The sequence below is a fragment of the Perca flavescens genome, chromosome 7 (genome assembly GCF_004354835.1).
Source record: "Perca flavescens isolate YP-PL-M2 chromosome 7, PFLA_1.0, whole genome shotgun sequence".
Classification (NCBI taxonomy): Eukaryota; Metazoa; Chordata; class Actinopteri; order Perciformes; family Percidae; genus Perca; species Perca flavescens.
Window position 1 is genome coordinate 21,745,578 of NC_041337.1, and position 22,800 is coordinate 21,768,377.

At 39.6% G+C, this 22,800-nt stretch overlaps 1 protein-coding gene across 4 annotated transcripts in view; it reads left to right on the plus strand.

Annotated features, from left to right (window-relative positions):
• Nucleotides 1-3,554: 3,554 nt before the first annotated feature.
• clstn1 (calsyntenin 1) overlaps nucleotides 3,555-22,800 on the plus strand; it is a 47,065-nt gene continuing 27,819 nt past the window's right edge. For 2 of the 4 annotated variants that reach the window (XM_028583257.1, XM_028583258.1), the window contains exon 1: nucleotides 3,555-3,876. In XM_028583257.1, coding sequence (XP_028439058.1) covers nucleotides 3,795-3,876 — 82 coding nt within the window. In that variant the 5' untranslated portion in view covers nucleotides 3,555-3,794. The remainder of the gene's footprint in view (nucleotides 3,877-22,800) is intronic. The other 2 variants (XM_028583259.1, XM_028583261.1) reach the window with 1 other exon arrangement.

The window sequence follows — 22,800 nt, forward strand, 5'->3', positions numbered from 1 at the left end:
CCGTTCACGTTGACCAATCGGTGATCTGCAGTGTTTTAACTCCACCTTCTAGTATCGTCTCAGCTTGCTTGGAACTTTGAAAAAGTACCAGATAGGCTACTATCCACAACATAGAAATAAAATGGATTATTAATTTATTCCTATGATCCACAACTTTTGTTTTGCTAATGGAAAACCCAAAAAAGAGCAAGTTTGGCGTCGATCCGTACCATGCAGTGGACCAGCAGCAAATGTTTAGTAACAAAGTGTGGAGGATGACAGCTTCATAGAATGGTGAGAAAACAAGAATTACCTTCTGTAGCTGTATATCAATCAAATCAACCTCACTACAATTTATACAGTAATTACCAATAGGCCTGTGTCCACAACAAACCATCACCATCCTCTGGATCCCTGAAGAGCAGCAGTCACTCACAGCAGTGTGTGAGATGGTCTGTAGAAAGTAACACCTTTCTGATCGTTCATTGATGTCTTACACCTATCCACCAAGCCCTCCTATTGGCTACCATTGTCCCACAGAGGAATGATAATGGCCACTCTGTCTCTTCCCTAGAAAGCTGGACATCTGTAAGGGAGGGAGTGGGGGGGGGGTGGCACTTCCACTTTCTCTAGGGCACTTCATGTCATGTGTTGCCAAACTGGAAACAAACAGGCATTGTGCTTCAGCTTTGCTGCTGCCCTGATGCCCATAGACTGTCCCTGTTTATAGACCCATCACTTAATTGTGGCCTCACACAGCTAAGTCCATTCTCTACTGTTTCGCCATGATCATTGCAACTATTAAGGCTGCTCTGAGGTCTGATGGTTGACCTTATTCTTTCTGCCTGATGAAGGTTAGGCCGAAACGTTGCAAATATTTTGCAAGATAAACAGCGTCTGGGAGTTTGTTTGTAACTTTTGGTCTTTATTCTTGTAACGTGTATGTTTTGTTTGCAGTTTTTGAATTTTCTTTTTGTCATTTGCACTTTTTTATTTGGGAGAAAGGTAATTAGAGAATATGCAGCATTGCAGCAGCACTTGTAAGGCAAGGTAAGCAAGATAACTGGTCTCATGTTCATTTCCTATCAACCAACTCACCACAAGACTTTCCAGCATGGACTGGTGACCTTTTCACACAAGCCTCTGATTCATACAAAAACTAATTAAAGTCACACGTCTGGATTAGTATGAGTAGCAGACATACCAAAGTTGCTTAGTATATTGCAAAAAACGGATGTAAATGTAGTAATTCTCTGACTACATCCTTATCTCCTCAGGGGTGCCATCCATATCTGAGGGTGTTGATTAGACAGCAGCCCCCACCCACATTTGCAATTCCCAACCTTATTCTCACATTACCATGAACTTAGTGTTGTGCCATAGTACTGCAAGGTGAGAAAAGTGGCTAACTCATACATGGTCATTGTGATGCTAATTTTTAACAGCCGTGATAGCGACTCTGGTAGGCCTATTGTTTTCACCTTGTCACCATTGTCGTACAAGTCTCTTTCACTGTAGCTGATTTTTCTTTAAGTTGCTCTGTGGAATAAACCCAGCCGGTGCGAAATTAAAGCATGGATGTAGGCTATTTGGTTTACAATTCACATTTTGCCTGTCCAACGGATTAAACAACTTGTTTGGCTTCAGAGGCACATAAGCACTTCCACACATTTTAGTTTGTGACATTCTGGTAGTGTCATGTTGTTGTATTATCCATTTTACCATGCCTGGATTATATAGGCCTCAAAGCGGCATATGGGTCCCCGCTTTGCCACCCTCCACCCTGAGCATCTGCCCAACCCTTTTAGATGACTGAGGGGACTGATACCTAAAATGTCTCATTTGTGGCCTGCAAATATTAAAGACCATAGAACAACTGTACAATTAATTTGGTCTTTGTCTTCAAGCATATGAAACCCAGGATCCTTGTTAGCCCTTGAGCTTCATCTGCAAGTGCTGTGTTTAATTCCGTCATGCACTTCACATTATGAAGATCACTGGGTGCCTATTTCCTCACAGACCCCAATTGTAGCACCAGAAGGCATTTGACCCCCGCCTTCGGTCTTAGTTTAGCCGGCTGTGCTAAACTAGCTGCATGCGCTCCCACAATAACAGTATTGACGTCACTGGCCATCGTTGGACACATGCTGCCTTCAGGTTCTCTTCATAAGCTTCGGGTTTCTGAGCACTTATGTGGTAGATCTGACTTGGAATTGCCTAACAAAAATAGAAATTCTTTGGTCGACAGTTGTTTTAGAATTCAGAAGAGACAGTTGTTTTCTAAAGGGTAAGCTTTAGAAAACAAACATGTTTTCAACACTCTTATTGTTTAAGTCTTGGACTTATTAATTGTCCCTGGTGTTTCCACAGTCCAACAATTGGTCAAGTACAAAGGGTGCTGATTTATCCTATATATTACAATTATTTTGCAAATGTTAATGCTTTTGCAGTCTATGCACCTGTCAAACAAAATGCAGCACTCCTTGTTTTGTAATATGTGTCAGTGTTCCTAAGTAAAAAAAAATGCAAATAATATATAAGCAAATTCTGTATGACAGAATAGTAAAGGGTGTTGTCTGAACCATCACTTAAGGGACTGAATTTGTGATAATCAAATCCAAGAAAACTGATACTGTCAAGTGTGTGTAGACTTTTCTTCTTAAGTGGCCTCAGAGATTTTGTTCGTAAACACAGAAGTACGGTGTGCTATACGTCATCTTTGCAAACACTTAAAAGACAGATGATTTTATCAGCTCTCTTAGCAGACACATGCCAAACATGCTGCGTAACCCAAATTAATTTAGTCTGAGGTGGGAAGTAGAGTATTTTGTGTTTGATTGCTCGTAAACACCTGAAACTTCTAATTAGACAGGTTTAACAACTACCGTTCAACCAATGGTGATTAGTTTGTTATTAATTGTTAAAGCACACCATTTTGAAAGAGTATTAGTTTTATAATGTTTTCGCAGCTATCTAAATTTGATATCAATAGGGAACTAGGGTTCAAGAGAACAAAACTGACCTCCCATGCATTGTTGGATTAACCTGCTATAGGAGACAAAAATTAGGCTAAATGTTGGGCCCGGATTAGCCCACCATTCCTCCTTGTCTTTGAGCAATACTTACTAATTTTACTTTGCTAGAATACAACCTAGCTCCAGATTGGCTGTGAAGTAATTTTGAGATATGATTTAAACACAAAGCTGAAATAATAATAATAACCCTTAAATAAACTGGGAGCTTTCAGAGCCCCTGGCGTTCTGGGGCCCCATGGCAGTTGCCCACAACTTGGCAATTCCGCCCTGCTCCCATGCAGGAAGGGTTCTTTTGCTGATTTAAAATAGGAAATCTCGAGTTCTGATTTATAATCAAAGACGGGGTAAATGTCTTCCATTGGCATTTTTACAGGTCAAATCCTCATCTGATAAATTATGGTTGCTAGCTAAGTACACTCCCTCACTCGCCTTATTTTGTCTTTGTATTGTGATTCGGTGGTTAGATTTGACATAAATACCTGTCACGGGGGACGCAAGAATGCATAACAAAGAACGTGTATTATTCAGTGAGCTAGGAAACGGAACGTGTCTGACATATGGCCCACAGTCCCTGAACGTAGCAATCTGCAAAACTGCGAGAGAAGCGGTGATTGAAGGGGATAGCAGAGCGGCGGCGGCGACGGCCATCTTAGAGCTACCGTGGTAACCACTCATCTTCTGGATTTTATTTTTCTTGTTGGAAAAACATTCTGCCTGACTGACGAGGGAAGAAGAAGGTTGATTTTTTTTTACTTCGCCGCGGTTGAACTCGAAGTCGGGATGCGGTTCCGTGGGAATACACAATTTGCATCCGCTGTCGGACTGGTCCTCGGACTATTATGTGCGGTGGAGGCAGCTAAAGGTAACTAAGCTGGGATTTATATCTCGTTGTGTTGTGTCTTGCTGTAACGTTACGTGTCAGACAGGTTTCTTTGAAAACGTTGGGACTTAACGGTTAGCCGGAGCTTTCCGGTTGTTCCCAGACGTTGAGGGTTAAAACTAACGTTAGCTCGGCTGTGCGGTCCTGAGGGATGTTCAGTAACCTGTTCAGGGATGGTCAGCTCTGGAGCCCGCAGCGGATGGATGTAACGAAGTACCCCGGCAGCAGCAAGTGCATCCCGCGATATTGCATCCATTTTCACCTTTTAATAACCCCACATTACACATTATATTTGAACTGCAGTTATTATCAATTTGTAAGATTTTATCATATAGCGGAAAAACCTGAAGTAGGCTACTTTGGAGATAATATCAAGGCCACGAAATGACCCCCTTCTATCATCTGCATTCATTCTATTTGTGGGCACTGGTGTCCTCTACTCACTTCTTAACAATTTGATATAAGATTAAAAATATTTCTCACCCTCTGCAAAGTTCGTAAAAAAAAGAAGAAGAAAGAAATCAACTTGTTTGTGCCTGATCATCCCTGTAACGGTACTCCTCTCGTTTTTAAAAATATCTGAGTACATCTGAATTAAGGCTAGTGGTGATATGTTTCTTAACCCCCTTTTTAGATTCAGTGTTATTAATCCACATAGGTGTTTTATTCCATAGGCCTTATGTTTGGTTTAGCAACGTTGTGGTCGCACCACGATTGAGCTTGGTTTGCTACGCATTGCAGATCCTCTTCACAAGCCCCTGTTTTCTCGGTGGATTTAATAATTGATGTGCTGTGATCACAGGCTTAAGTAAAAAAGCCCTCAGTCAGTGTATGGGTCTACTTATTATAACCAGAGATTGTATAAGAACTGGAAGTGCAACTGCGCTCTTCATTTGCAATGTCACCGATGGAAACCACACACTGAGGAGAGACATGCCTTTATTTGCTGCAGGGCGGTCCACCTCCCTCCTTACAACAGCTCACTGCTCAGACATGAACACCCTCACTGCACGAATTTATAGACTCTGTTTTCACATTAAACGCAATCCACTGAGTCCCCAGTGTGAGCTTCCTGTTTCAGGGTGTGTAAAGGCAGGTGCATATTAGTCACTGGCCATATTGGCATGCCTGGGCAGTTACTATCACTTGAGGCCAATGTATGTTGCTTTCTTTTAATGTTTCACCCAGTTTTATTATCTATGAACAGACCATGAATGGATATAGATACCCATAAAAGTCTGAACAGGGGCTTCTAATCCAGCCATGTTTTTTTTTTTTCCCCTGTTGCTAGTCAAGCAGCCGAGCATGCACAGCACCCAGAGGCTACTATTTGTAAAGCAGTAACTTCATTTTTTTTTTCTTCATCAATCAAAAGGAAAAGGCCTGTAGCAGTTAGTCATGGTGGTAGTGTGTGAATCTGTCTTTTTATGTTGTAGCCAATTGTGTGTTTGTAAAGTGCACCTGCTGAACTTCCCTGTTTGTTTTTATCAGCACAGGAGCCCTGTGAAATCACCATCTGGTTGAGGGCTTATCTTTTATTAACCAAATGTCACTTGCTTATTTTGTGCACCACCTCTTGTCACCTGCAGTCTAGTGCTACATGTCCACGGCTTGTTGTTCATTCTTCTTTTATTACCAGCCACCTTTCAGCGTAGAAGGAAGTATATACTCCTCAGGTTTTTCCCTAAGTCGTTCATGCTCCTGAATCCTCTAGTTTAGATGTCTACAAGTTATTTGATTTTATTACTAGAGAAACAGACTGAGCTTCAGCGCATTCAGGTGAATTTATCAGCATTGGCAAGAGATGTTGTGGTCCTCAGCTAGGGCTGGGCTATATATCGATATTATATTGACATCGATACATAAGACTAAATATCGTATTGAATTTTGGATATGGTAATATCGTGATATGACAGAAGTGTTGTCTTTTCATGGTTTTAAAGGCTGCATTACAGTAAAGCAATGTCATTTTCTAAATTTACCAAGCTGTTTTATTATTTGCCTTTAACCACTTAGTCATTATATCCACATTATTTGTGATTATTTATCTAAAATCCCATTTTTTGTAAAAGCACCAAAAGTCAACCCTACAATATTGCATCGATGTATTTGGTCAAAAATATCGTGATATTTGATTTTCTACATATTGCCCAGCTGTATCCTCAGCTATTCGCCAACTCTAACGTTCAACACTGATGACGTGGCTACAACAACCCTAGAAGGATGTGTTAAAAAAATATGGTTTTGATACCCAACAAAATTCTTACTTAGACTGTATGATTCATTACACTGCGAGCAAGGCAATGTCAGTGTGTGTAAAACTGGTGCAAACCCGTATCTTCTGTGGCTGGCCTGTTAAAGCCTCAGAGCATTTTAGGCTTTTAACTCTTTGGTGTTGTCCACCGCTGATAATGTTTTTTCTTAAGTTTCTCAACTTGTCCATCATGGTTTTTGTCACTTGTTTTCTAGGTCTTGCCCATGTAATCTATTTATTTTTCTGTTTTGGTCATCCGAGGGGTGTCTTCATTGTCTCGAGTCAAACATTAGGTCTGCTGAAAATGCATGAACCTCCTCTCTACACACACGGCCAGACAAAGGAAAAGCTGGCTGCTGGGAAGTTTCTTGGCCCATTCATCATCAAATTAAGTAATTCTATTTGAACAAATTGGACGCCCTGCTTTGTGTGGTGCTGAGTTAACATATGCGTTCCCCTCACATGTACACATATTACAGGTTAGGTGCAAATGTTCGCTCTCAGTCTTCCTCTTCTTGCATTTATTGGAAAATGTCAGTGGGGGTTAGAACAATGTATCACGTCAATATTTTTCTTTTTAAATTGAAATACCTTTGTGGTTATTCTCTGATCACACTTCATTAAAATATTCAGTTTATTTTATGTTCATATAAATACATAAGACACGCAGGAAAATATTTTACACTTTCTTTATTCTTACTAAAATTGCTTGCTTTTATTTGAAAATTGATGATTATGATCATTACATCAACTAATATATTAATTTACTAATCAATTCTGCTGTAGTCTAAGTGCTTATTCACAGGCTTTTCTAAGTGGCCATTAGCAGCTTCACTTACACAAACATTGATTTCAGCCTTCAAAAATGAATATTTGTTGAAACCTACCTTATGAACTGCTCACATTCCATATAGGTCTATTGATTAGAGGATCACAGAAACCAAAACCTGGGATTATCATCAGTCATCAGTGACCTTGTTGACCCTGGGTTAATAAATATGCTCACATTTTCACATTTGTTGACACTCAGATTCCCCATTTTAAACCTTTTAGCTCCCAACAATCTGTGTGACGCAAGTCATCTTGCTATGTTATGGCAAACAGACAAACTATGTGGATGCACACAGCTGACAATGACTGCATTGTTTGGCTCTCCCATGCAGCTCTTGTAACACTGTTGTATCGTATGCCACCATTCAGCGCCAGTTTACAGACTTGTTTCTCCTAAGAAATAACATCATTAAATATCAACTGAACTGTTTTTCTGTCATTAGCCAGATGTCTAAATTTTTACTTTGAACATGTCATGGCTTTTGTCAGCTGGTAAAACAAAAAGGAAAATGTCAGCTATCATCAGTGCGTCACTCTAGGTGGTTTTGATTGATAGGACCCATTTCATTTGATGCTTAGTGATCTGCTTCACGTATTCCAGTGTTTAGTCACTACAAGATAAATGGCTTTATCATAGGGCTGGGCGATATGGTTGAAAACTGTATCACGATATAAGTTTTTCATATCGATCGATATCGATAATTATTGATATTTTTTATGACCTATTTAAAATAAGGACCAGGAGAAAAATATATTAAATTTAAACATTTTTATTTTAAACTTAACCCTGCTCTGATTATAATCCCCTCAGTTATAAAAGCAGAAATGTCAACACAACCATGGAAAACACTCAAATAATTAAAATGTAAATAGGTCTAAAGTCATAATGAACACTTAACAATTATCTCTTAACATTAAGGTGCAAAATTAAAGAATAAGTAAGAAATGCTTAATAAAGTGTCATAAAATAGTGCAAAGTGTTAGCTAAATATAAGAAACCTGAGAACTATTTTCTGCAGGTTTAGTGCTAGGTTGGTAACCTGGCTTCTGGACAGTGTTCAGCATGTCTGCCTCCGTTATTTCTTTGTAGCGTTTAGTAAGGCGCTGATGCAGAGTACCTCTCCATGGTGGTCTGCTGCTTGTGCCGTGTTGCAGCTGCAGATCTTGTTGGACGTTGATGGCGAATACGGCTGTGCTCCAAAGTGTGAGCGTGGCTAAAGTGGTAAAACAAGTTTATGGTATTACCAGTGTTGGTCTGACGACATTGGTCTGACTACGGTCAGACTTATAAAATCCCCAAAACTGCCATACTGACTTTTCCTGTTTTATCAACGATTTACTCGCTCGCTGCGGCACTCACTTTCCACTCCACGCCGGTTCTGTTATTGAAGAACACGAGACAGCGATGTGGCGCAACCAAACATGATACTGTTACATGATTGGCTGTTAGAGTGTCACTCCCCACGTTGCTAGGTTGCCAGAGAGTGAGGGCCTTTGTTCATGCAACCAAACTTCGATTCTGGTTTCTTCTGATGAAGAAAAACAAGCTATCGAACATTTTATCGACCGCATTTTCTATTGATATTGATTATGTGTCTATCGCGATACATATCGTTATCGTTTTATCGCCCAGCCCTACTTTATCATCACCAGTCATTGGACACAGATGCAACTAAAAAGGACTCCGAGACCTCACATACCTTTGCATATTATACTGTTGTGCCACCTTATTTGAAGGAATATTAAGAGTTGTCCATCCAAATGTAATTACAGTTTTACAATGTGTTCAAGTGTTATGGGAGTCAGTGTCAAATATACCAAGATATTAGGGCTGTAGCAATAGACTAATCTCACGATACGATACGATACACGATATTCAGCTCACGATACGATATATATCACGATATTCAGCCAACGATACAATTCGATATAATTCGATACACTTACACCATTTTCTGAAAGATTTAAAGGGGACCGAGTGATTTTGGTGACATCTTGTGAGTGTTCCATTTACTTGGATTTAATTAATTGAACTGAAAACATCAATTACACAATATATGTCTCTGACTGGACAGAGAGTCTACAGCAGGGATCATCAACTACATTTTTTTCAGAATTTTTCTAAGCACTCTGGCGGCCGGACTTTCAAATAAAATAAAATAAAATGAATTTATACCTAATATGCCTATTCTTTTTCACTTTCTTACTGAATTAATGCTTTTTTTTTTTTACATTTATTAGTGTGAGCAAACTCCTAAAAAACATGGAAACTCCCTAATGATAACTGGCTCTTTAACTAGAAAAAGATCTCAGACTAGGAGGCAGTTCACTGAGGAGTGATGGTTAAAGTCTGTGATTATGGAACAATTATTGTAGTATGCAGCATCCTGATTGGTGGAAAATGCTTGCAGAAAGAAAGGCTGTTGTCAGGTAAACATGTCACTGTCAAAGAGGCTGAAGCGAAAAGTTGAAGTGGAAAAGCCAAAAGCCCAGCTTTAATGATGAATGGACTAATAAGCAGGCTATGCACTCGTCATGTATGCCTCATTTGCAATGAAACGATGTTGTTGCAAAATAATACAACCAGCATCATCATCATCATCACTGAACATAACGATCGCGTCATTCACGTGCATATTAAGTAGCTCCAGATTGTCCGCTCCAGCAGAGAGTTTGGTTTGTTCAGCCAGCAGTGAGGTTTACAAGAATTTGTCAAAATGTCCAGATTCCCGGCAAGCTAAGAAACAGTTAGACTACAAACCGACAAACTTTTGTTTTAGCTTGATTGTAAAAATTCGCTATTTGCAGAGTAGAGCTGTGTTTGCGTAAAACAGCGCGGTGGACTGAGCAGGTAATGCCGGTCTACACAGGTGAGTGCATTGATAAGTATTGACTTTCTACTCACGAAGGTTTAATTGTAGCCTATTTACAGAAAAGAGACAGCGTGAGTTCATCTGCCCCAGCGGCCGTTGGTAACTCTGTATCGTTTCCAGTCAGGTGCTGCTTGTTTTAACCTTTAACGCACACACATCTCGGCTCAGCTGTGTGTGTGGAGCTCGGTCATCGCTGTAGAGAATCCCGGCATGTGAATAGAGATGTAAATACAGGGGGCTGGGTTTTTGCTCTAAATGCTTGAAATGATAAATAACAGAACACATTTTTTCCTCTTTACATTTTGTGAATTCATGATTATTCACAAACTAGCGGCTGGCTGACCAAATCGCTCTTCCTGCAACGTGAATGGGGTAAACACGGGGGATTTGAATGGGACTTATGTATCGATACTCGCGGCATAAAAATCGATACTTTCTTGGGGAATAAAATATCGATTTATATCGCAGAATCGATAAAATTGCTCAGCTTACAAGATATTGGCAGCCAATTATAGGAAAATAAAATGGAACACCAAAAACATTAATTAATAGCCTTAACATTGTCAGACTTGGACAAATATGCATCAAATCTAGAGGAAGATTGGATAAAAAAAATAGGCCTTTTACACCTCATGGTACAGGAGTTATGAGCACCAAAGTGCCTTGTAACTGGCCGCATGGTGGCACTACCCACAGTCAAACCTAATCACTCGCTCTTTCGGTAATTGCTTGCATTTACACTTAATTTAATTGAAACCTGTTGTGTATTTGTTATAATATCCTGCTGACAAACCGACAATCAGGACTGCGGTAATGAAGGAATTTTGCATTGTTATAAAGTGGGATTTAAAATGTATTACTGCTTCTGTGTAGTAGTATAAGAACCATTTGCCAAACATTTTACCCTGTATTGCCCTGAATAAGAGTGTACTTGCCCTACACAGAGGCCCTGTTCCTGCAAGTTAACTCTTACATTTCTTTCAGTATCGGAGATTTCTCAGAGGAACAAAGGGCTTTTAGGCCTAGACTTCAGGGGTCGGGCTGTTGACTAAGCACGTCACAATGTGACCACTGTTCGTGGGATCGCAACTCAAGCCCCTCAAGAATGTGTATATGAGATAATCCCACGAAAGTGCTAAATTGTTGAAGCATTTATATTTGGTAATTTGCCACTTAGTGCTGGAAAGATAGACCATGAGAATACTGGACTCAATTTGGGTCAGTGGTGACTTTCCTGTCATTGGTGCCTTCGCTGGCTGAATGGAGTCAGTGAACTGTCAAGAATGGGTCATTCAGTTGTGAATATTAAGTTGTGCCAGATGACTGTGAAGTTGTGTCAGCCTGCCACTAAGAAATTAGTTAACATATTATATATTATGTGAGCCCTTGGTCCTGATGTTATACATTGGAACTGCAGAGCAAAAAGTTATATTCAGAAATGAAAACGCCAATATGAGAGTGTCAAAATATCCAGAATTTTAATACATTTTCCCTTTTTATATATTATAATTTTATGAATTAGTTAAAAATCGGCTCAATTCAGTTTGATCAATTAATGATTTTACAGGAGCAGCATCTTGTGAAGATATTACAATAAACTATCCAAATCCACTAACATTGTAATAGCAGAAATATCCTTTTTCTTCTTTAAAATATTGAAATTGCATACCTAATTCTGAAATCAATATCAGTTTCATTGTGTTATTTGTATTGGTGTGAGTGTAATAAAAACCAGAGCATACATGTTTTAATTTGATCCACATCTGTAGCTTATATGTCTGTGTGACCTCCTCCATTAAGTCCCATTGCTTCCAGGAACAAAACTGGCACTGCAACTATTCACATTTGGGCGTGTCCACATTAAGGTTCAGGCTCCATGGGAAACAGGTAACCAAAGAGCACATATACCTGCCACAGGTCTGTCTGCACCCGACTGCCTGCACAGAGCTCTAGCCGCCTCACTCTCACTTCTTCACTCTCACTGGCTCTTTTGTGCCGTTCACACAGAGAGGTGATTGAGTTGCGTTCAAGGTTTTGCGACTCCCAACCCCCTCTTCAGAGAAGCACTACGGTCCTTGAGGGTGTGTTCGTTCTGTCGGATGGTTGAGACTACATAGAGGACAAACAAATGTTGTTGCCTGGCAGGGAAACTGAGAGGCTCTCCTGTGTGAGCAGGGTGTTTAGGGAGTGAGGGCCTCTGGGGTCTGGGTTTCCTTTAAGGGTCCCTAGAACAGTCTCCAGTCTGTGATGGAGGTGGCTTGCGTCAACAAGCTGAGAGGCTTGTAAGGCAAGACAAATAGAGAAGTGTGCCCACTGTTTCAGACCGTGAGCAGATTGTCCATTGATTATTCCTGTTCCATGGAATTAAGAAAGCCACTCACCAGCATAATTAAAGTCATTGCTTGACTCAGATTTGCATGCACCTCATACCTTTGCCTGTTTGGCTGCAATTTCTGTTTCTGGATATTTCTGTCTGACATCAATACGTCCTGAGCGACTTTCTAAACTGCCATGAAGGGGTCCTGTGGTTCTGGTTGTTGAAAGCTCTCCTTCTGGCAAGCACAGAGATTTTGAATAGTTAGAAATATTCCATAGCTGGAATTGCCTACTGCTCAGTACATACTCTGAGGCACTTGATTTAAGGGGTGCATTTTCTTCTGTATTTAGTTTTCACAGTTTAAACTGTTCAAAATTTTCCAAGTTTCTTTTTTTTTTGCCGTCTCCCTGGAAACACCTCAAGGTCAGCCGATCACCTGATCACAGACACCGCCTTCTCCTTTCTTCAGTGTACTGCTGCAGCTAATGGAACAAATATGAAAAACAACCTGGCAACAGAGAGGCTTTATTTAGTCTCAAACAATAAAAAGACGGCCTGCACACTCTGCTTGTAGAGGTTGCTGCCACTGTGATTGGCAAATTTTGCCATTGATTGAAGTTATTTGTAATCCAACATTTGCACCAGCGTGTAGACTGGTTGTTCAGAATTTTAAATCAAAGTTAATCACATGCACCAGCTGCTCAGTATGTGATTTACGTAAACATGCTAAAATTTTCACACTGTTTGTATCAGTATTATAGCGTAGTTGTAAGTAGGCTACATACTATAATGTTATCTGAAATCTCAAAGGACATAAACCAAGCGGCCACCTCCGGTGCTAAAAAACTGCAGTTCATCAAGTGGCCACTTGAGGCTTGCTCCAAAAGAGAGTCAGTCCCCATGTAAAAATGCCCAACTTTGCAGCAGAATTAAACATGGTTACAGCTTGGTAAGTGGACTGCTCTAACTATGTGTGTTCCCACTTGGCAGTAGAATGTGTCTCTACATGCATCATGAGTGATTCACATAAATCATACATTATTACAGAAATGTGGGATGACTAATGAAAAAGTACAGACTTTGTCTGTGTGCCGAAGGATGTAACTTTACATTATGGCACTATGCATGTAATATCTTTGGGTTTTTGCTCGTACTTTCAGATATCTGCTTTATTTTACCAATTCATGTTCGCTAGGAGTCGTGTTAAGTTGACGACCCGACCTTTCCTGATTTTGCTGCTTCATAATAAAAGCTTTTAAATTACAAAATAATGGGGGACTTTTATTGTGAACATTACATCACGCTGCTTTTACAAGTCAGGCTTGCCGGCTTCTAAATAGCAAATCCAGAAGTTGCGATGTAAGAACAGGAAAGTCTGTAGCTTAATATCTTGCATATTCGTGAATTTGAATACATTTTATGAAACGAACAAAAAAAAAGGTTATCGTCTAGCGCGTTCTCTCCGGACCTCTGTACTGCCGAAACAGCCGCCTTTTCCAGGCTACCACGGGGCACTGAGCTCCAGAAAGCCTGGGGTTAAGAGAAGGTGGGCGGGTGTTCATTTTTATTCAGAGATAGCACTGGAACAAAAACACAGACACTTCGCCGACAGTATGATAATAATATCCAAAACACACAATTCACTCTCAGTGGTTTCTGAGATATGAGAAATACTTTGGAGCATGCCCGAGGAAGACTTTCATTTCAACGTTTGTTGGAAGTTGTCCACATGACTAATAAAGAACCTTGAACTTTCAAAATACAAAGACAGGCAAAACACACAGGCCCTGACCACCTCCGAATGCGGTCTGAGTGATCGGATCTCAACGCCTCCTCAATGCAACCTGAGTGCATTCCCACCTGTACTCAGAGCTGTCCACTTGTGATCGCAGCACTGAGCATGGATTTTAAAACCAGGTAAAAATGGGGCACAAGTCACCAGGTAATACATTTGTTAAAACTTGGACTATTATTGCACGACGAGTTAAGTTTCGCTCAGTAGCTGATTTGCCTAACAGCGGGGTGCAGTAGAGCTTCACATTTGCATAATCAAAGAAGATGAAGGTTTATAGGCTGTCAAACATTAAAAATAAAATATGAGCTAAATTGAGATGAAGCAGAGCCCTCTACAACGTGTCACAGGCCTGACACTTGGCTGTACCATCATCATTACACAACACGCCCTCAGAGGTTCCCAGGCATTATCAGGCTTTATCTGATAATTACAGACTGATCATCTGCTGCAGTTATGCTGCTGCAATCTGGACAGCTGTGGTGCATTTCTCTGGCTCTCCCTGGGTGACCAGTAGCCTGTAAACAGTCTGGTATCATCGTATTTGGTTAAGTCCGTGTCAGGAGTGATGGTAATACAGTAGCAGGACATGTGTAAAGCTTTTGGCAAGTGTTGGGGAGGCAGAATGATTTTTTTCCCCCCTCCATGAAGAAGAGACATCACAGCAGTGGTATGGAGGCAGTGAGAGTGTGTAAAGGCATCCTGTTGAATCTCAGGTTTAGCAGGGCCTATTGTGGCCCTAACATTCTCGCAGGAAGTAATTCATCACGGTTAATAGGTCAAACTGTAAAGGTTAGGCTAGAGCGAGCCAACCGTAAAGGGCTTTGTCTTTGTGTTCATGTGAATGGTCAGTGGTGTTAGTGGTTGTCTTTAACTGAAAGAAGTCAGTGATGGCACAAATACAGTAGAATCTAATTCTGTGGGAAACACTGAACGCATCCATACCATGACTGGGGTATCGACTTCGGGTATCGAGAATCGTGAAATGTTACCGGGTAATGGTATCGACTACTACAGGGCTCTCAACTTTTGAACAGAGTTCAGAGTGAGATTTTGGCGGCAGGGGTTTGGGTGGGGACGGAGTCTGATCTGATAAATGACATAAATGTAGGCCTGTGTTCGATTGAAGAAATTCTTAGTCGACTAACACTCATTCAATTGTATCAACTAATCGATTAGTTGATTTAATTGACAGATCTGTAAATCTGAGTTTATCTGCAAAGAGTCATGCAAAATGATGCATATATTGAATAAGATAACGCCTCCTTTGCATATTTAAACACAACATTTCAGAAAACGTGTAATACAACAAAAAATTGCCTTAATGAAAGTAATCAAAGTAGGTTTCACGGTGATATCTCTTAGGTAAAATGTCAACCCTTAATTCTTGTGTTTATCAGAGATGTGCTCGTACGTTTCTTGGAAATAAGTCATTCAGCATGAAAAAAGCATCAAACATGACTAATGGACTAAAGAGATTTAAGTTGACTAAGACCAAAACCACCGATTAGTCGACTAATCCACTAAGAGGGAGCAGCCCTACATAAATTCGTACAAATAATTTGTATTTTTATTAAGTGTGTGTGTGTGTGTGTGTGTGTGTGTGTGTGTGTGTGTGTGTGTGTGTGTGTGTGTGTGTGTGTGTGTGTGTGTGTGTGTGTGTGTGTGCGCGCAATAATTAATACTATCAATTGTCTGGATACAATATAATGAAATAGCCTAGGCCAAAGGTTTTCACAATGGAATCCGGGAGGTTGTGCAGTAAAAATAAAAGGAAAGAAAAAACTAAAAATATTCCAAATTATTATGGGTACTGTTATAAAAGTATTATTGGTATAAATAGTATTAAATGGGTATCTTTATAAAAATATAAAACTGTCAGAGTAGCCCTGCAGCCGATTCAACATGTAGCTATAATAATAATAATAATAATAATAATAATAAAAGCTACCCAGTGTTTCCTCCATGTTGATTTCTGCCGCCACAGTATCAGAAATAGGGCAGACACACAACAGGGTTTCCTGTTCCTATGTACATGTAGTATATAAAGTCATAATTCCACGACTCTACAGAGCCGTGTGCTCTACTGAACTCAAGCCAACTGTCATCCGCTCTCTCTCCCCTCAACTGGAACAGTGACAGGACGTCATCACTCTCCAAGTCATGGCAACCAGATAAACAACAGGGCGAGTACACCGAGTACACTTTTCACTCAATCTCAGGCAAAGTCACAAACAGCGACGAAAGCCGCAACTTGAAATCCGCACTCACTCAGCTTGTGCGTGGCAGGCTCTAGCGGCGCCAGGATTTTGATTGTAGGAGGGCCTCCAGAAAAATGGACGGGCCAATTAAAATAAGCCAAATGTATTCAGGTTCCCCCTTCATTCAGACAGCCAGACACCAATAACGTTAAGACACTACTTGCCTTGCTGGTGTGACGGTGTGGCTACGGGAGGACTTGATGGGCAGAGGGCGGCCGAGCAGGATGGTAAATCGTCACTTGTAACCGCGTTACTTAAAATGTCCTCCTCCTGCTCCTTGGAGTGTTTCTTGCTGAATTTAGATGAAAACAAGCTGCTTTGCTTCGCTTTGCGTTTCATATTAGCTAGCTAATAGCTACACTCTGTGTCTGTCTCATTGAGCTTGCTTGAAAAGCTTGCGCACAAACGTCATTCATTTCATTGGATCACTTGCTGGTGACGACGCAGCCTGTGGGCAGGCGGGTAGAAGCCGCTGATTGGCTGAGAAGCTTTCACTCAAAGCTTTCCTCAGGCTGCTTATTGGATGAACTGCTAGATGGGTCAAAATGGGCGGGCCTGAACCTAAAATGACCAATGGTAGCGCCGCGGATGGTGGCAGGGCGTTCTGAACTCTATGGGGAACTCACTAGATTCCTCTACCTGTTCCACTGTTAAAAATAGCGGCGCAACTTGGTGGCCGTTATCCTGGTAATTTCTCTGTGTGAGAAATGCAAGGTGTGGCGTGTGAGCGTGTGAACGGGTTGAAATGTGTGTGTCTCACTCCCAGTGCGTGAGACTTGAGAGCCCTGCTACTACATTTCTGGTATCGTGAAACGCCTACTCCAAACAAAACCCAGCCAAAAATACATACACTCAGTTGCCACTTTATCAGTTACACACCATTTATATCAACAATGGTTGGCTAAATAACAAAAAAACTTTCTGTATAGGCTAACATATAAGTTCAAATTGACACATTTAAAATACTTTATAACAAAAACTGAACATTACGATCTTCATGAAAGTAGAATTTATTGCAGGCCTGTATTAGACTGTAGTATTATTATTATTATTATTATTATTATTATTATTATTATTAATAACAAGGTGTACCTAATTAACTGGCAATATATATGTGTGTGTGTGTGTGTGTATATATGTGTGTGTGTGTATATATATATATATATATATATATATATATATATATAAACAAGACAGCAGGTTGAAAACTCATCCTTCTTTAAGAGAAACTAATCGGTACCTTTTTCTATACATGACAAAGCATGCATTATTTTAATAACCAATTTATTTGAAAGCATTAATGGTCTCTTACGATACGCACTCTGGTTTAAAAGAGTGCACGGTGCAGGAGACAGAGACATAGAGCTGATCAGTAGATGGCTTGGCATGGCACAGCTTGGCACACAGTCACAGGTTGTACTTTATCCATGTCTACCTGTTTTAGAGGAATTCAGCCATGATTCAACCCTTCTCTCTCTCTCTCTCTCTCTCTCTCTCTCTCTCTCTCTCTCTCTCTCTCTCTCTCTCTCTCTCTCTCTCTCTCTCTCTAAAAAGTTCATGTTCCTCTGAGTTCTTCCTCTGTTTTTTTCTTAAAGTGGATTCCTGTTGTTGGCGGGACATCTTTTAATATCATTGTATCATGCTCATCGTTAGACATGCATAATAAAGTTTTGGCAGCCTCAGTTGATTGTTTGATGTCTTGTCCGTTGCTTGACCTTGTCAGTGAATGAAGTACACGCATCCCATTATAGGATTAAGTGTCATTGGCTTTATTTGCTGCGTAACAGGATTGCATACCAGGTAGTGTGTTGCCAGGCTGTAAGTGGGTCCCGTAACCGTCCATATGTGCTCGTACAGTAACAGATTGATAGTGTTTGTCCACTGCATCTGACACATCTTTAATTTCTCAAGGCTTCTGAAATGATTTTATTTTGTGTCTGTGTCTGCTAGATTGGGGCTTAATTTGTTTGGTAGTGGATACAGTATATAGTAGGGTTCATTCGTTGTTGTGTTTCTAAGAAATAAATATATTATAATTATAATAATTTCTTTGTAGATGTGGTTCATTCTTAATCAGCAGCATAGGATGACTCGACAGGGTTAATATCAATTATTCAGCAAGAGGCAAACATCAGCCCATTATATCTGTGTATTTATATTGTGACTTTCCATCTAATATTTATATTGAGGCCGATGGTTCTCTGTGCTAGAAATAGGATGGTGAGTCACTGTAGTATACCCCTTAAGCCCACAATGATTGCATGTTTGTGCAATGATCTAAAATCTTATTAGCCAGTCCCTTTCTATTCACCTTTCTTCAGTCAGTTTGTACTCTAGCAGAAAAATACGCATTAAATGGAATTAATGATGTACCATCCTTACTGTTTGTTCTTGAAGGCATCTTGTAATGGCTTAGTGACTTCAGAATTACAGCGTACACACAGTCACAGCATTGTCTTTTTCTTTTCAGCAATTATATTCAATAAAGGCTTCAGATAAATTTAGAGGCAAATTCAAACATAATCATTGTGCTCTTATTGTCTTTAAACTTGAAGTATGCTGAGAAAGAAGTTTTCCTTATATGTTACTCTTTTTCTTGGCGTAACATTGTCCCACATTGCTGTGACCTCCTTAGGTTCAACGTGTAAGGATTTAGGACTATGATCTCTTTTGCCATTCTACATGGGATTAGAGCTGAAACAATTTATCAATTAGAAAATGAATCTGCAACAATTAAGATAATTCATTAATTGTTGAACCCATTGAACCTGTTCTCAGATTCTTCAATTGTAGCATTTGCTGTGGACTGTGGATCAGACAAAACAAGTAGTTTGAAGACGTCACCTTGGGCTCTGGGAGCTTGTGTTGGGTGTTTGTCACAATTTTGCAATATTTTGTAAATTAATAAAAAAAAGTAATGGATAGAATTGTTTAGAATGAATATAATCGTTAGTTGCAGCCCTACATGGGATTAATCAAATTGTGACACAATTCTGTATCAGGCCTATTTTAATAGATTAATAATAAGACAAGACATTATGTCAATTTACAGTGGATACAAATTACAACACACACACACACATAACACTTAAAGCTTCTCAAGCATCTTCTGCAGCAGAGGGATCTTGATCAGTTTAATGTTGATTATTTGTTAGAAGTCAAGAGATTCTTCTTAAATTATCTGCTTTTATGTGAGTGAAGGACTGAGTGTGCAGGTTGTAATTGGGCCAGTAGTGAGTATGCATCGCATTACATGAATTGGTTTCCCAATTAAGTAAAATTAAGTAAATGTCAGTCTTCCACACTAAACATCCTCAGTGTTGCAGCAGCGGGCCCCTCGACTGCTTCAAGCATTTCAAAGCCCCTTTCCTAATCTCATTTCAATCTTAAATCCCAAAGCCTCCCCTCCTGAAGAAAAACATCTAGTCTCTCCCAGATAGGCTCTCCTTTATAATCATAAAAAATCTTATGTTATAGGTAGTAATAAATCACCCTGTTGTTTCGAAGAATAATGGTGTCTGCATTTATGCAAATAAAATATCTTCGTTGCTTTGTGTCAAATGTTCACCGCACAACAAATGTTCTTCCCATTCACTGCAGACTTGCAGGGAGATGATGAAGCAATCTTGTCAAAAGGGCCTTGTTGGCAATTTCACACATGTATGTGAGCATTTCACGCTTCAAATATAATCGTGCTTTAGATTTCATTTCGTGGGAGGTGTGTGTGAGTGAAAGGGGCTTTGATTTTAACTGTGATTTACGGGAGTAGTGCAGTTTGCTTTTGAATTTGCCTCCCAGGTCTGCCTTTTTATCCTCATACCTTCACCTAATCCGTGTCACGTTTTTCTGCTTCACAGTTTCCATTTGTGAGCATATCTGCATCATCTCTTATTTCAATTGATCTGTGCTGCACATCTCAGACCAATGTTGGAAATTGGTCTCTTCTGTGAGACTTTGCTTGACTTCACAGCACAAAGTCGATTAGCTGTGACAGAGTTGTCAGACTTCCAAAATACGACATTTAGTTTTTCCTGTGCCAGCAGGCATTTGTTGTTTTAAACTCTTTTTCTAGGTCCTTGCTCATCAGTCAAGGTGGAGATAGATGCTGTACAAATGGACATGGTGCTTTTTAGATGAATGTAAATTACATTTAACTAGACCAGACAGGAAGGGCACAGGCAGACAGCCTTCTTGGTTAGTTCATGTGTTCTCGGTCAGGATTAGGCAAAACTGCAGGAGCTTTGAGAATGCAGCTTGATGTCGTACCATTCAGTGCCGTCCTGGTTCAGTGCACCTCAGTGCTGAAGACGACCTGGCTAACAATTATTGTAACTCTGTGGAAGCTAAAGCAGATTATTGTAGTAGTCTGACCTGGCAATCTGTCTAAAGACAACTACTTCATCTCAGGTCACAAGACACTCAGTAAAGACAATTTATTGGGCTTGATCAATTCTAAATTCCTGGCAAACACAACAACTTATTCTTACTGCTTGTGTTGGACAAGATACGTTTTTACTACATTATCTATTTCCTGCTAAGACAATCAAATATATTTCAGCCATGTTTTTGAAAAAGAACTAGCAATTGCAACATAATGCAATTATTTAATGCTGCAGCACATTTAACGTTGTTTATTAAGCCATGAAAACATTTTTACTTTGTCCATCGTGATAAACTTTGAAAGCATGTCTAGATTGGTCTGAGGATACCTCCTTTTTAAGAACTTTTCTCACTGGAAAAACATGTGTCTGGTGGGTAAGTAATGCCCTGTTCCCACTGCATGGTACGGCTCTGCTCTACTCAACATAACTCGCTCTTTTCGGTTTTTCATTAGCAAAAGTTGTCAATGGTACCTGGTTCTTTTTAGTACCATCTCAGTCAAGGTAGCGGGCTAAGCCAATACTAGAAGGTGGAATTAAAACAATGCAGACTACTTATTGGTCAGAGAGGATCGCCATTCATTCGTTTTTCAAAGTAAAACCAAAAAGCAAAAAATTACTTCTCAATACTCGTTTCCAAAAAAAACCAAAAAAACAGATAATGGCTCGTTTTTCCAAGTCCCGATTTTGTGCTCAATTGAAAAATGGAAAAACTGCATAATGAGTGTTTTATTAAATTTTTATATTTTCAACGATTCAGAGAGTGTCATGTTGAAAATTATATCACGGCAGTTTCACGCAACAGTGCTATGGCGATCAGCTGAGAATGCCGCGTATACTATCCGCAGTTGAAAACAAAATAAAGAAAAGGACCTGGTACTAAAAGTGAGTCGAGCAGAGCAAGGCTGTACCACGTAGTGGAAACACGGCATAATTCATTGCATCACATCAATCCTGTGCAAGTCAAATTATTTGCATTGATCGTGTAATCACTGAGAATTACACAAAATTATGTGAAGACACTCAACCCAAGTCATTTGTGTCGCTAAATTGGATTTGGCAGACTGACATTTAAAGTTGCCTGAAAACAGCCTCATCATTTATTTATGCTTTTGTACATTTTTCTTTTATCTGGTTACAGTTTGAAGCTCATAATATAATTGTGGCACAGATTGTGTTATTGAACATCAGGCGTTTTCCTATTAGACAGATAATGAATATGTAATGTTGAGGCTTTCTGCAGCATGACACGGCTGTGAATTTAATTTCACTATGCAAAACACATTTCAATTAGGATTAAACTGTAAAGACTCACAAAGGAAAATAATTTGACTGCCTTTAATTCTGGATGTAATGTGTAACCTAAGAAGCTTTTTGTGTCAGCTGATGAGAAACGACTAATACAAGTTTTAGCCTAGGTGTTAAATGAGTATATTACTTTCATTTTCAGAGGTTAAAATACTGAAAATGGCAGTCCATAATATTGCTGATTAACTTACCTCTGACAAAAGTAAAATCTGAAAATAATTACAGTTTTTAATCATGGCAAAGGCCTAGTTTTTTTGGTTGATTTATACAAGGTGTCAATATGTGTGTGCATTAACTCAGATACAAAAATCAATTATTGTGCTCTTGGGACAGCGATAAAATCCAAACTTCCTATAAAAATAGCATATACACATATATATGATTTTCTCATGAGTGCTTTTGGTTGAATGATAACAAAATAGGCCTTATAATAGCAAACATAGCTGTTGGAGACTTTCATATTTAAGAAGCATAGTGCAACCTTGTCCTGCAGTGGAAGCATTAGCCCTAAGAGGAGAAAATGCTCACCAGGTGTGTAATTGATGTTTAAATTATTTGCTAAAAGTCATCTATTTTTCCCAGACTTCTTCTCATAAAACATTAATCAAGACTTAAGCCATCACTTGCTAGTGCAGCTTTGTTTGCATGTTTTTAAGCACAATATTTTAGAAACTTGGACATTATAGAGAAATCACATTCAGAGCTTTATTTTCCACTGCCTGAGATTGTTCATGTGTTCTTAGATACTTCTGACAACTTAAAGCTTTAGTGCGTAACGTTTTGATATTATTGAACCTCCGTTACATTCAAGCCAAATGAGTTGCTACAAAGCTAATTAAGACTATCAGCTCCACACAACTTTCTCTGTATTTCTCAGTATGGCTATGTTCA